This window comes from Epinephelus fuscoguttatus, linkage group LG11 (assembly GCF_011397635.1).
Source record: "Epinephelus fuscoguttatus linkage group LG11, E.fuscoguttatus.final_Chr_v1".
Taxonomy (NCBI): Eukaryota; Metazoa; Chordata; class Actinopteri; order Perciformes; family Serranidae; genus Epinephelus; species Epinephelus fuscoguttatus.
The window spans coordinates 13,985,969-14,001,588 of record NC_064762.1 but is presented as its reverse complement, the minus strand read 5'-3'; the positions used below and the strand labels follow the sequence as shown (position 1 = coordinate 14,001,588).

Here is a 15,620-nt window from a genome sequence, read left to right as displayed (position 1 = left end):
CTATTTTTTTAGAGCCTCTCTACAGTAGAGGCACTTACTGTCCCTCCCTTTAGGTACACTCTGTCTTCTTTCTCACTGACTCAGAGGCTGCGAAACGGCAGTGGGACCAGATGGGACCAGGTGCCAGTCTAAGGTTAATGTAATCAGTGGCCAAACCCTGAGGCTTTCCAGCCCACAAGCTAACATTACTGCATCATCCCCAAACTGTAAGGGCTGGCATGCAGGAGCAGATTTATGAACAAGTCGTTAACAGTTTGTGCCATTAATTTTACTGGCTACAGCTGTTTGTTTACTGGCTCGACAGATGTCTAAACAAGACACCAACAAGTGTGAGCTACTGTATGACAATATAGCATTTAGGATTGAGTGGAATTTGTTTTTTCCACACACCCTAGTCTGTATTTTCCCCATGTATGTTTAAATGTCTGCGCTGTGACAGCAGATAAAATTAAGACAACATGAGCAAACACTGGCCCTAACTCTGATAGATTCAGAATGTCTATTTGTCAAGAATGTGTCACCAGGTTTTATGAACAGCAGATTGCCAATTTGAAGAAAGATATGAGCCTGGCCATCCAAATAAATCCAATAAATTCTAATTCACGTTTGCTGAACGCCCACAGCTGTGGTTAGTGGGATTGATTTTCCAGCATGCTTGTTTTCAGACTGGGCTGAATGTAAATGTTGTTACCCACACTCAGGTATCTCTTGTCAGGTAGGAGCGAGAAAAAACGAACACCTTGTGTGGGTTTTGACTTAAGAATATTATATCATACAGCCCAGTCGCCAGAAGAAAATGTTGGCATTGTGGCCTACGTTTCTGCAAATGACAAATATGTTTCGTACAAACCACATCAACATTTATAATGTGACGTAGTAAAGAAGACATTGTTATCAGGGGGTGAAGGGGGTGGTGGATGGCGTAAGAACTAGGTGTGACACTTCCCAAGCTGCAGACCACTGCAGACCAATGTCCGAGACCAACAAACAACCAAACCAGCTGTTTTTTTTCCAGCAGCTTTTCAGGCACCTAACAAATGTGGGTTGTTTTTAGGGACCTATCACTGTTTAACAAACAGCATTTTAGGCACCAAATGTGGGTGTTTTTTAGTGACCCATTTCATTTCCAGTGGCTTTTTAGGCACCCAACAAGGGTGTTTTTGTGGACCCATCACTGGGTTTCCAGCAGCTTTTTAGGCACCAAACATGGGTGTTTTTTAGTGACCCATCTCTTCATTACAAACTGCATTTAGGCACCAAATGTGGGTGTATTTTGGAGACCTGTCACTGTTTTAAAAGCTGTTTTTCGGTCACCAAATGTGGTTGTTTTTTAGTGACCTGTCGTGTTTCCAGTAGTTTTTTAGGCAGCAAACGTGGGTGGCTTTTTTGTGAGCCATATCTTTATTACAAGCTGCTTTAAGGCACTGACTGTGGGTGCTTTTTAGCGACCTGTCATATTTCCAGTGGCTTTTTAGGCATCAAATATGGGTGTTTTTGTGGACACATCACTGTGTTCCCAGCAGCTTTTTAAGCACCAAACATGGGTGTTTTTTAGTGACCCATCTCTTTCGTTACAAGCTGCTTTTAAGTCACCATATATGGGTGTTTTTTAGTGACCCATTGTGTTTCCAACGGTTATTTAGGCACCAAACATTGGTGTTTTTTGCAGACCCGTAACTGTATTTCCAACCACTTTTTTAGCACCAAACATGGGTGTTTTTAGTGACTCATCTCTTTTTAACAAGCTGCTTTTTAGGTACCAAATAGGGGTGCTTTTTAGACATCTGTCGCTGCTCTACAAGCTGCTTTTTGGGCACCAAACATGTTTTTTTTTTTTGACCCGTCACTGTATTTCCAGCCAATTTTTAAGCACTAAACATGGGTGTTTGTTAGCGACCCATCCCTGTTTCACAAGTTTCTTTTTAGCCACCAAATGTGGGTGTATTTTGGAGACCTGTCACTGTCTTGCTAGTGGCTTTTGGGCACCAAACTGGTGTTTTTGTGGACCTATCACTGTATTTCCAGCCACTTTTTTAGCACCAAACATGGGTGTTTTTAGTGACCCATCTCTTTTTTATGAGCTGCTTTTCAGGTACCAAATATGGGTGCTTTATAGAGACCTGTCACTGTTTACAAGCTGCTTTACAGGCTGCTTTTTGGGCACCAAACATGGGTGTTTTTGTGGAACCATCACTGTATTTCCAGCCACTTCTTAAGCAGTAAACATGGATGTCTTTTAGCAACCCATCCCTGTTTCACAAGCTACTTCTTAGCCACCAAATGTGAGTGTATTTTGGAGACCTGTCACTGCCTTGCTAGCGGCATTTGGGCACCAAACATTGGTGTTTTTTTGCCTTGTTGAAACTTTTATGGATAACCTTGTATGAACCAAAGAAGCCTAAAATTAATTTAGAGCTTTCTCTGAATGTCACAGTTAATCCCATAGTCTCATAGCAGGCACGGGGCTGGCAGTAATGAATTCAACATTTATTTTCACTCTTCTTTGAAGCTCATTGCCACATCCACATTTATATTTATGAATGTCGTGTTTATTATTTCAATAGTGGCTTTTCCTGCTCTCGGCGGCCCCCGTGCACAACTCCACCGAGATCAGAGATGCTCCTGCATTTCACATGTCAGCGTAGGTACATGACAAAAGCTCTGAATATATCTATCAGGCAGACAGCGCGTGCACACCCACAGAAAACAGTGAAGTGCCAATCTGATTTTCTCAAGGCGCTATCACATGTAAGACTCAGCTCCCTCGAGAGGCGAGGGAGGAAGTGATAGAGGTAGACAGGTAGATAAAGAGGCAGAGATACTGTAGATGCATGCATGCAGAGGCTGATAGGGAAGATTTCTGTCACGGAAATAGAAGAGATTCATAAACAGCAAACTTGAAGTTGAGCTTGTAATGGAAAGCATGCAAAAATAATAATGCTGGGTGTTTATACATGCTGTAAATGAGACCACCTAGGGTTTAACAGTTTAAACAATCATGGTTGATGTCACTGAAGACAGCTCTGCAACTAGTGTTCCTATGGCACACTATTATACAAAAATGAATGCCACTGTATGGTATGGCCTCCTGTGGGAGCTTTTACACATTTGCACATTTTAATTAGTGCCGTAATTTAAGAATTAAATGGGTTTTTCTTAGTCAAACAAGAAAGTGCTTCACAAGTGTGCAAACACAGCGAGAAAAAGCTGGATGTGGCTGACTTGTATAATTTTTTGGGGGGGAAATTACTGGCAGATTTCTTGCATAATTGCACTGATTTTGATTGGATGCATAAGTAGGGCATGCTGCCAAGGTTATTCTAAAGGTTATTATATGGTCAGGAATTTAGATGTGGAACACAAAGGATATTTTAAGAAAGACAATGTGCAGTTTTTTTAAGAAATTATGCAAAGAAAGTAAAGGAAGCTTGTCTTTAGAAAGGTAAAATGTACCTAAGCATGCTTGTAATTTCTGTATCTGGTTAAACAGGTGTCACTGGATGAACTACAGTAGAAAACAAACATATTTAAGGTGATATATGCATGCATGGTGACATTAACTGCATAATCAGGTGCAGATTAAACACAGCAAAAGCTTCATTAGACTCCAACAAGCACTGCTTTATAACCCTACCAGCATGCCTAATGGCGCATTTTACAAGGCTTCAAAGTGCACAACAATTGCTGTGACTCCTCTGCTACTTACTTGCTCCTACCAAGAACATGTCGCTGCCAAAAAGCAACAGGACCACGGAGTTGACCAACACAAGCAGACGAGCCATGTCTCGGCGGGTATCGTTGCTGTCCCTTTAGATTTAAAACGCAGGTCTATTGTTGAAGGGCAACAAAATCACAGCAGTTCATTTCTACAACATGATGAATGAATGGGGGAGGTTGGTGGCTGAATCGGGCTCGCGCTGGTCAGTAAATAGATAACCAGTGAAAGTACGTGATGAATGATGTCTTCAGAAACATTTTCTCGCGCCCAGGCGGATTCTTCATTTGGTGGCTTTGTTTTAAATCCACAAGTCCTTCATGGTGTTGGTGTCCGAGTTAAATGTGGAGGCTCAAACTGTAGACTTCCATCATGCATCGATAGGGAGATAGAGGAAGAGGAGGAGAGCTCAGGTATGATCAGAAACGATGACGCTCACAGGCTCGCGTGAGGGGACGCCGCGGGGCGATTCAGCACCACGGACAGCGCCTTAAGTTTTCCACACTGCCCCTCGCGCTCCGCGGCTCACTGTTCACGGCTGTTTACTCACGCACGCGGGGTTGGGTCATTCCTGCAGTGCTTTTTTTCCGCTACAGCCCCTAAAGTGGCCCCTGTGAGACCCGCACTCAAGTGCACGCGCGCAGCATAGCATGATTAATGCTCCACGTGTGCGCAGCGGCTGCACGCCTACCTGAGCTGCTGCAGCCACTCACACTGTGGCTCCAGCTGCTTTCATATGTCATCAGCAGAGCCAGAATAGGTGTGAAGTGGTGTGTTTTCATGTTGTGGTGAATGACAGTGACATTTGAGAGACAAATGTTGTCTACGGGTAGCAGGAAAGACCATTAAACATTGGATAGACAGTGCTATTGCCCCACTTCATTCACTTAACTTGTGTATAAAACATCAAGTGTAGCTATATTCAGCCACCCCGCTCCTTGTGTTGTGTATACACATCCTACAGCAGGTCCCTGTGCCTCTCACCCATCATACACCGCGCAGCCCCCCCACCCCAAGACACACCGTGTTATCACGGAGATGAATCATGTTGATAAGCTGAGTGCATTGCCTCATGGGACCAGCGTTCCACATCAAATTGCTTGTCTGTGGGGAACCTGCCAGCACATGCAGCCTGCTGCAGTCTTTATTCATGGCACAGCGAAACAAGTCATCAAATGTTAAAGGAGGAATCACAGGATGAGGGATGTATATTTAAAAAACACACACACACACACACACACACACACACACACACACACACACACACACACACACACACACACCATGCACATGAGGTTTTATAACTGCAATAAAAGGGACGCATAATTCATAACACAGAAGTGTGTGTTGCCCCCTTTGGAAACTTTATTCCCACATCTTTGTCTGCTAAATGAACCACTCCAAACCTTTTAGTGGTCAAGAGAAGATTGTTTCCCCCCTCTCTGAGGCGTTGCCATGGTTTCCATGTGCTCACCAGTCCTCTGTGAGCCCGAGCAGACAAAGGCTTTTGTAAAAAGCGTTTAAAGCCAGATATTAGATATTGGAGTTACCATGACAGCTGTCTATTTGTATAGCTGACTTTTCTTTGGCGTTTATCTCAATATGATACACTGAGACGCTCGCTGTGTTGACCGTGTCCTTTGTGTTGTGTTTTATATGTAGAGTCAGTTTATCATGTAGGGCCAGTTATGAGAATGAGACACATATTTGTCTTTTCAGCTTGTGTATTAAAGGAGCAGTGTGTGGCATTCATAGGATTAGTGACATCTGGTGGTGAGGATGCAGATTGCAACCAGCTGAAACGTCTCCCATGTGCCAAGTGTGAGCTCCCGCTTAGGTTTCTGTCAGTGTTCATTGTTGAGGAAGTTTTTAACAGGAGCTGAATTATCCACAGAGGTCTCCTCCTCTCCAGAACAAACAGACCAGGTGATTTAAACTGGGAAAAACACTGAATAAAGCAGTTTGTGTCACAAACCAGGGTTTCTCCGATGCTGTTCAGCTTAGCACGTGCTAATGTGTGCTCTACTTTTTTCCCTGATGACTTAAGATTCAGACATTCAGGAGGTTTTTACCAAGAGCTGAATTATCCACAGAGCTGTCTTCCTCTCCAGAACAAACAGACCAGGTGATTTAAACTGGGAAAAACACTGAAAATCAGTTTCATATTGCAAATCAGTGTTTCTCCAAAGCTGTTCGGCTTGTCCCAGATGGGCTGCCAGCACAGCACCTGCTAATGTTTACTCACATTTTTTTATGATCCAGATGTTGAGGGTTTTTTACCAGGAGCCAAGTTATCCACAGAGGTCTCTTCCTCTCTAAAGCAAATAAACCTGGGGTTTTAAACCGGTGAAAACACTAAATAAAGCAGTTTCACATTAAAAAAACAGTGTTTTTCTGACACTGTTCAACGTGTCACAGATGAGCCACTAGCCCAGCGCCCGCTAACGTGTGCTCACCTTATTTCTCTGACAACTTCAGATCCAGACGTTCAGGAGGTTTTTAACAGGAGCCGAATTATCCACAAAGGCCTCTCTCTCTCCAAAACAAACAGACCTGGTGATTTAAATTGGTAAAAACACTGAATAAAGTAGTTTAATGTTACAAATCAGGGTTTCTCCAGTGCTATTCAGCATGTTGCAGACAGGTTGCTTGCCCAGCACCTAGTAATGTGTGCTCTACTTTTTTCCTCTGATAACTTCAGATCCAGATGTTCAGGGGGTTTTCACAGGGAGCTGAATTAGCCGCAGAGGTCTCCTCCTCTCCGAAACATATGGACCTGGTGATTCCAACGGGTAAAAACACTGAATAAAGCAGTTTAACATAAAAAAAAAATCTGCGTTTTGTCACTGGGGAGCTGCTAACTGAAGTGGCCAACGCAAAAACTCAAATGGCCCCATCTAGAGCCAGTGTTTGGTTTGTCCTTTCTGGGCTACTGTAGAAACATGTTGGTGTAACATGGTGGACTCCATAGACAAGGACCCACTCCATATGTAGATACAAACAGCTCATTCTAAGGTGACAAAGGTGATTATACATGAAAGAAAACATTGTTATATAATATTCCACTTCTCCCAATACATCCCCCTAAATCCTTCACACTGGACTTCCCTCCAGTTCTTTATTGAGCTCATAATATAAAACGATTTTCCTGGAGTAAATGTCATCTCACAGTTTCGGGGTTTTCAGTCAGAGTTACACATCAATTGCAAAATAACCAGCTGTTCAAATGAAGATTTATCATGATATTGCATCAGCGTGAGACTCAAAATCAGGACGAAGTAATCTGGGCGTGTGATTTGTGCTTAATTGTATTTTCATTTATATTATTTGACCTTTATTTAACCAGAAAAAGGCAGCAACATGAGATCACAGAAATACAGAATGAAAGTGTACAGCTCGAAAACAAGCAATATAAAACCCAAAATGAGATTACTACACAGAAAAGCCAAAAAGTATGTTAATATATACTAGAAGTTAAAAAAGGATAACTACGCATGATGACAAAGACCAGCTAAGATACACCGTGACACTGGTACAAAAATCCTGCAAAGGTGCTTTGAAATGGCTGAAAGGAACCAAAGAGTGCAACTTTAATTCCACATATACATAAATGCTCGTTTCTCATTAATTCCAACTACATTCCTGCAAATAAATTGTTATGATTTTCACAGAGAAGAAGCTCTTGGCTCTCACACTGTTATACTTATGGCTGTACCATGCTGGGGATTTATGTTCTTTGCCACTGAGAAATCCTCTTGCAGTCTCTTTTTAGTCCCGTGAGATGCTCGCCATCCTTGGATCCCACATTAAGCAGAAATCCCAAAGTGATGCAGCCCACGCTCTGCAGTCTTTAAAAGTAGCATGAGCCAAATTTAATGCAAAGTCTTGATTCGCATGTGTGTCCAGCAGGAAGCACAAGAGGACATAAATCTGCTAAGTTGCTGACTTGTTGGAAGTTTGTATCAAAGCTCTCAGGCTCAAGTCAAAAACAGCTCCATCACTGTAGATCAGCTGATTCATTGTGGAAAACAGGCAACAGACTCAAACCTTTACACATTAATCAACACATTGAGGAACAGCAAGAAAGAAAATCGAGGCAGCTTCATCCTTTAGCCATGAGATATCATTCTCTGCAGTTAAATCAGAGGCCGTCTTCATCAAATGGCAGTCAGTAAAGGCAGCAGCCAGATAGAATAGCTGCTAATGTCTGTAGAATTATGTGTGAATTAGAGCTTGAGTTCGTTATACCTCATAATGTTTTATGTTTTCAAAAAAAAGGCCTATCAAAGTAATTCATACGAGTGGAAATATTATAACTGATCAGAGTGGTAGATACATTGGGAGTGATTTATCGCAGCATTAAAAAGAAACGAGAGAATGTTGGAGAGAGAACCAAAGCTTCAATCACACAGGAGAGTGTGCCATAAGGAATCCAATGAACGGCGCACAATGGAGCCGAAACGACACGAGCAGCACTCAGGCTTATGGCTTTTTAGTTTTGCACAGCAGCACTCAACACGTCCTGCACTTCAATTCCGCTTCATTCTAATTTGGGATCGAGTTGTTTGTTTTCAATGTAATTGCTCGACTGCACCAGTTGCCCCTGTTGCTCAGCTGTTTACTGCATGAGGGAGAGAATTCCATGGTTTTGTGTGTAATTTGGGTGAAACAACAACAGAGACCTGCTAAATGAATTCAAGCTCTTTGTAGACGAATACGCATAATGGAATAATTTTCCCTCGCAGTGTGGGAGCAGTATGTGTGACTGATGATTTGTGTGATACTGTATCAGAGTGACACTCTTAAAACACATACAGCCCTGTGGGTTTTGGAATATTAAAGGAGGAAGTGTCTTTATAACAGACTTGCTAGTACCAGGTTGGACCCCTTTTGCCTTCAGAACTACCGTAATTCTTGGTGTCAAAGATTCAACAAGGTGCTGGAAACATTCCTCAGAGGTTTTGGTCCATATTGACATGATAGCATCACACAGTTGCTGCAGATTTGTCGGCTGCACATCCATGATGTGAATCTCCCGTTCCACCACATCCCAAAGGTGCTCTATTGGATTGAGATCTGGTGACTGTGGAGGCCATTGGAGTACAGTGAACTCATTGTCATGTTCAAGAAACCAGTTTGAACTGTTGATACAAGGCAGGATGGATCCATGACACCAAATTCTGACCCTACCATCTGAATGTGGCAGCAGAAATCCAGACTCATCAGACCAGGCAACGTTTTTCCAATCTTCTATTGTCCAGTTTTGGTGAGCCTGTGTGATTCTATTGTCCAGTTTTGGTGAGCCTGTGTGAACTGTAGCCTCAGTTTCCTGTTGTTAGCTGACAGGAGTGGCACCTGGTGTGGTCTTCTGCTGCTGTAGCCCATCTGCTTCAAGGTTGGACGTGTTGTTGGTTCAGAGATGGTCTTCTGCAGACCTTGGTTGTACCCAGTGGTTATTTGAGTTACTGTTGCCTTTCTATCATCTTGAACCAGTCTGGCCATTCTCCTCTGACCTCTGGCATCAACAAGACATTTTCACACAGAGAACTGCTGCTCACTGGATATTTCCTCTTCTTTGGACCGTGGTGTGCGTGTGAAAATCCCAGTAGATCAGCAGTTTCTGAAATACTCAGACAACCATGTCACATTCAAAGTCACTTAAATCACCTTTCCTCTCCATTCTGATTCTCGGTTTGAACTTCAGGAGGTCGTCTTCACCATGTCTACATGCCTAAATGCATTGAGTTGCTGCCATGTGATTGGCTGATTAGCTTTTTGCATTCACGAGCAGTTGAACAGATGTACCCAGTAAAGTGGCAGGTGAGTGTAGTGTGGTGCTATGTTATTAAAAAACCTGTGGATTATGCACACTGTGTCCAAAGGCAAAGGGATGAAACAGCTGCAGAGCTGATGCCTCAGATGTGCCAAAGGTTATGTTTGCTCTGTTTTTCTCTGAATTGATGCAACATCTTTCCATTTGGAGTCAGATGTCGACTTCCAGTGTTTGCAGTACATTTTGTATTTTACAGATTGCATACAGAAATGCCAGCAGTTTGTGAATGTATATCTTGTTTGTTGCTGTCAAGAACAGGATAAATAGACATGGTGAAGTTTGCTCTTAGTGTCAGTTTGCTGTCACCTCAGCATCAAGAGACATGTATTGTTCACAAGTAGGAGTAGCTGCAAAAGTAATTAATTAATCAATTAGTTTATGAGTTTATTAATTATTAATCTTTTAATAAAAAAAAGTCAAAATCCTCTGATTTCAGCTTCTTAAATGTGAACTTTTTCTAGTTGTCTGGGGAGGGATCTCAATGACTGCACTGTGGTGGGTGATAAGTGGCGTCGTAGTGGTGTCCTCCTCTAAAGGACGTGTCCCACGACACCTGCACCTGCAATTGTAGGTGGGTAAATCACCCAATCATCACCGACATATCCCAGCTGACAATGGACAAGAGGCAGGGTGCACCCTGGACAGGTCACCAGACTATCACAGGGCTGACACATAGAGACAGACAACCATTCACACTCACATTCACACCTACGGACAATTTAGAGTCACCAATTAACCTGCATGTCTTTGGACTGTGGGAGGAAGCTGGAGTACCTGGAGAAAACCCACGCTGACACTGAGAGAACATGCAAACTCCGCACAAAAGGGCTCCCACACCCCAGGGTTTAAACCCACACCAGGACCCCCCTTGCTGTGAGGCAACAGCACTTACCACTGCACCACCATGCTGCCTTATATATGCACCAAATTATCACAAAAGTTATCTCAGGACAATTCTCATGTAGAGCAGGTTTAAACCATCCTCTTTAATTCATAGAGACCCAATAATTCAAATGAATTCTCACTAGCAAGCACTTACTTTTTCTTTATGTTCCAAATGTGCTCGAATTAATTGATTTTGATGTTATTTATGCTGTTGATTATATAAATGGAGTTTGGAATTTAGGCCACTGTATACATTAAAAATGCATCACCCTCCCATCACTGGGCTAATTCATTCACCAACACTGTAACATGGAAATCACTCTAGGCAGGTTGTGTCTCAAACAGCTTGTTTTTAATGAATAAATTAAGCAAGTAAAAATGCAGAAGATCTTTTTAAAAGACAGAGGGTCACCTTCAATCCTCTTCCAGGTTCTGAACCATATTCAGCTCTTTTCCCCGGCTTTATGTCACATTTTTCTCTTTATTCCTTAGTCATCATTTCATTTGAAAAGTTTCTAACCCGTTCTCATGAGGACAGGGTTAAAAATACCCAAAATAACTTCACCTGGCAGGAGGGAAGATTCAAAATGTTAATTGCTTGGTGGTCAGTGTCCAGTAAAAGAACTTTATAAGTAATGAGAAGGCAGAAAGATGGCAGGGATTTAATAAGTGACTGCAGACTTTGACTGTTTATAGTTCATTTCGCCATCCTCCTGATGACTCTCAGGTACTTACAGTGTAAGATTGGAAACATTATGCTGGATGACACCCTCCAAAGTCCAAAGAGTTTTCTGGCTCAGAAGTAAAGCAAGTATGTATTAGTCCCCATTAAAGGAGCTGTATACGCAGTTCAGAGCATTAATATAGCAACAAATCACATATATAGAGGAGTAATGACGTCCAGAGGGAGAATAAAGTCACGCTTCCTCTGTGTGTGTTGTAATCCAAACTTTTATGTCAGTTTTTGTTGTGGCAGACGTCCCAGTGGAGCCCCTGCTTTGAACTGCGCTAATACAGCAATTAGCGCTGATAACACTGTCCCGACCTACAGTGTTGTTGCAGACACATATTGCCCACCATTCAGTTTCCCCAAAGTTAATACTATTAGCCCTTTCAGCACCTGTTAGCACTGTTCACACTGGTAGCAACATTAGCTACTAGACACCTCAGCCACCTCCATGTTGGGAACCCTTCATCACCGCAGCTCTGCACTGTGCTCATCCAGCGGTTACCGCTGATAACACCTTCCTGACCCACAGTGTCATTGTGGAAGGGCAATGCCCACCCTTCGATTCCCCCTGTGTTAACACCATTGGCTCTGTCAGCACTGTTGCTGTTGTTAGCACTGTTTGTACTGGTAGAACAGTTAATTGCCAGCACTGTTCACTTCTAGCCACCACCTCAGCCACTTACATGTTGGGAAACCTTAGTTGCCGCTACTCTGCACCGTGCTCATATGGCTGTTACCACTGATAACACCTTTCTGACCCACAGCATAGTGCCCATTCTTCAGTTCCCCCCAGGTTAACACCTTTAGCTCTTTCAGCATTGTTGCTGCTGTTAGCACTGTTTGCACTGGTAACACTGGTCGCACTATTAAGGCTCATTTATGCTCCCTTTACGTACGAAAATGTATACGTCCATTTCAAACGATGTTACCGTCACTGCCCACATACTTCCATGCGCCCTTTACGTTGGCATGGATGTTAACCAATATATCCACCAGGGGGCAGCCCAGCGTCAAAAGTTTATGACAACAACAAACTCAAAAACAAACATGGCGACTGTGGAGGAGATATTGATAATGTACCTCTTGCATAAAAGACAAAAACAGAGGCAGCGTTGTAGGAGGCGGTGGTCGGTGAGGCCGTTAAATACATCGCGACTGGAGGATGGAGAATTCTTTTCTCTAGTACTGCCGATGAGAGAAATTGAATTGTTACTTCTTCTTCGTGTCTCACTAGAGCTACATATCAGGTAGTGACAGCAACACTGCCCCTATGGTTCCCGGTGGAGCATGGACAGAAGGCTCCGTCCGTGTCCGTATCCGGATCCGTATTTAGCGTTGAGCATAAATGGGCCCTTAGCTGCTAGTACCATTAACTGCTAGCCACCACTTCGAGTCCCATGGGGATCAGTTGTGAGGTCGGGCGGCCAGTGGCTGCTTGCTCCGCTTCCATTCAGCGACTACAAAAACATCCTACCGCCAACTATTTACTGAGGTTTACCAGCCTGTCGCTCATGCGGCATTTGAAGATAACTATAAGCATGACTGTTCTTGGCTTTTAATGTCTGATAGTCCACCACTAACATTTTCGTCACGTCTCCTCTCGTCAGTGAAAATGAAACATAGATTTCATCTTAGTTTTTATTATCAAGATCCATTTTCAACTCGTCGTTGTCTTGTTTCCATCATGGAAAAAAAGGTCATTGGTCATTGGTTTTTGTCAACAAAATTAACACTGTCCCAGACTCTGAACCACAAATCCTCTGAATGATGTATACAGTTCCTTTAAAGGTATACTATGCAGGAATTGTCAGCTACTTTTCTACAGTATCACCAGAAAGTGAAAGCGAAAGCCAACCTCAGCTTTGTCCGCTTAGTATTTGTCAGTTCTGTCTCCACAATTTTTGTAGCTTCCTCTTGGATGCATGCTGCTTATGGTCTAGCATCTGGTCACTACCTTACTGCAAAGCCCTGACCTCACCTTCATGCTGTGCCGGGGAACATCCTGACCACAGCAAAATATGACGAAAATAAGAAAAGACAGGAGAGAGTCTCTGCAGATAAATACACCACCACACTCTTCTAATGGGTCATAAGTGATAATGAGAGGGCTTACTTTTGTATGAGTCTATACATTTTTCATTAGGAGAATCTTGCAAAGGATACCTTTGAATAAAATGGCATGACAGGATAAAAGAATTGCGTATAGCTTCCACACTGTTCTGTAAATGAGTTATTTTTTATATAAATACATTTCAATGCAAAAGACAAAAAGAAGTTCACACAATGCAAATCAGTCTGACAGTTTCCATATCACATGTTGACAGAACATCTCACCTCCAGCTTTACATTATATTCTGCTTGATTTTCCTCCTTCTGACACTGAATATAAAAACAGGCAGAGAAAGCATATAGTGCAGAGAGACAGCCTCCAAGGTCAAAGCCACATATATGAATATTTACATTGACATTTGCTACACAAACCTTCAACAGAAAGGAGATGGTGACAGCAGGGATCTTAAAAATGGGCAGGAGCACCGCGCTGCATACTGATCAGGGATGATGAGCTGTCTAGTTGGTGAGCTAACAAAAGACTCGTATGACCAGGACACATGGTCCAAGGTGTTACGTAAGTCCGCAGCTGTTTGAAATGTAGCCGAGTGTTTTACTGTCTGGTGAAAGGTTTATGTGATTGAATGGAGTATGTTTATCTGAGAGATATATGCTTGCATTAATACCAGAATTTATCAATTATATTGATTGTTCATATTCTCTTAAAATTAATGGGATCATTTCATCCTTAAACGCTTAACAGTGGAGACAGAAGGTCCAAGAGAACATTGTATGGTCACATTTCAGCCCACACTGCGTAGGCCAGCAGTATCCTTGAATAGTTTTTACTGCTCCAGCGCACATATAATTAAATTTCCCTGTAGTTACCAGTGCCCTTGACTCATCATTGAGCACAACTGCGGTGGTCAATTACCAGATACATTTGAGCGAGTGGTGGGGCTCCTGCTACCTCGTGGCTTTAAGGCTTCCCTACAGTAAATGGAGTGATAAAAACTCATATATCAAGAGGAAATATCAATCTAGCAGATGGCTTCCTAAATCCGTCCCAATCAGTCCAACGAAAGAAAGCAGCTCTTCATAAATTGTGCCCCTGTTTGCAGATTTCTTTCACCAAAGAAAACTCCATTAGCACAAATGGCCTCCATATAAGACTTCATTTTTGTTAGCAAAGCGAGAATATAATCAGCCTGTTGTGTAGACTAACCAGATCTTACCTTTTGCAGGTGTGTTTGTGTTAAAGCTTGAAGCATTTGGCTAATCTGGTTTGTCAGTGGGTAGTCTATAGAGCAGGCATGTCCAAAGTCTGGCCCGGGGGCCAATTGTGGCCCGCAGACCAATTTTAATCGGCCCTTAGCTTGACTTTCAAAATATACCATATGTGGTCCTTTACACAATAATGGTTAAAGGTATAATATGTAGTTTTTCCCACATAAAAATGTCTAAAAACGACTAAACCAATATTATATATTTTGTTTAGTTGTGTACTTTGATTATCAGAAATGTTTCCAACAATTTTTCAAACCCAGATAAATATGAAATATTGATAAAAGTTACGGACCGTGTCATTAGGTTGCATGCCAATGGCAACGTAACTCCAGTTACCATAGCCATTAAATGAAGGAGAAGAAGAAGAAGCAGACCGGATGAGACATCAGAGAATGAACATTACTGTTGCTAGGCTAAGCTAACTCGTCATGGATCATGATTATGCATTGACAGTTGCTGCACCTTCTGACACTGAAGCTGTCCCAGTAAACAAGCCGGTAAAAAAGGTACTGGTCAACCAAGCGATCCCAGAAGAATTTGGGATAAGAAGAGAGCTAATTCAAGAATAAATATTGGTGCGGCCTTTCCAAGACGGAGAGAGCTTCGTGAAAATCTAGGACTACAATTCGACGCCAACCTCGCATGTGTTCTACTACACAGGTAAGCAAACACCTGGCTGATGTTATCGAAATATTAATCATTTCCACCAGTGTATTCCAAGCACTGCTGCCTGCCGGGGCACCAGCGATCCAGCCAGTGGCCTCCACAACATCTAACGATAGGTTTCTATAATGCTGAGCTGAAGCCGGTAAATGAACTGCATTTATAAAAGAGGCAGAGGAATAGCTAAACACAAGACGCACTGAGCAAGAGAGAGCAGCAGAGAGGGAGAAGCCATCGCTAACTGTAAAGCTAAGTAAGATCTGTATCTGTTATATGACTACAACTCCCATGATCCCACGTTACTTCATGATGTCATCCAACTCCGTCTTCTGTTATTGTTTTGGTTTGAGACCCTTAGCAGCAGAAAATTACATATTGCACGTTTAATCGAGCAAGATTACTTCGCATTTTTACCCTTCACCTTACAATGATAGGACTATCATACACTACATTGTAGA

At 42.5% G+C, this 15,620-nt stretch overlaps 2 protein-coding genes across 2 annotated transcripts in view; one reads left to right on the top strand and one right to left on the bottom strand.

The window, feature by feature from the left end:
- Positions 1 to 4,356, bottom strand: part of fndc4a (fibronectin type III domain containing 4a) — a 40,480-nt gene extending 36,124 nt beyond the window's left edge. Inside the window, exon 1 of the mRNA XM_049589187.1 lies at positions 3,707 to 4,356. Within this exon, the coding sequence (XP_049445144.1) occupies positions 3,707 to 3,782 (76 nt within the window). The 5' untranslated portion in view covers positions 3,783 to 4,356. The remainder of the gene's footprint in view (positions 1 to 3,706) is intronic.
- The window catches only part of rps12 (ribosomal protein S12), a 434,687-nt gene that overhangs the window by 50,700 nt on the left and 368,367 nt on the right, over positions 1 to 15,620 (top strand). The window lies entirely within an intron of this gene.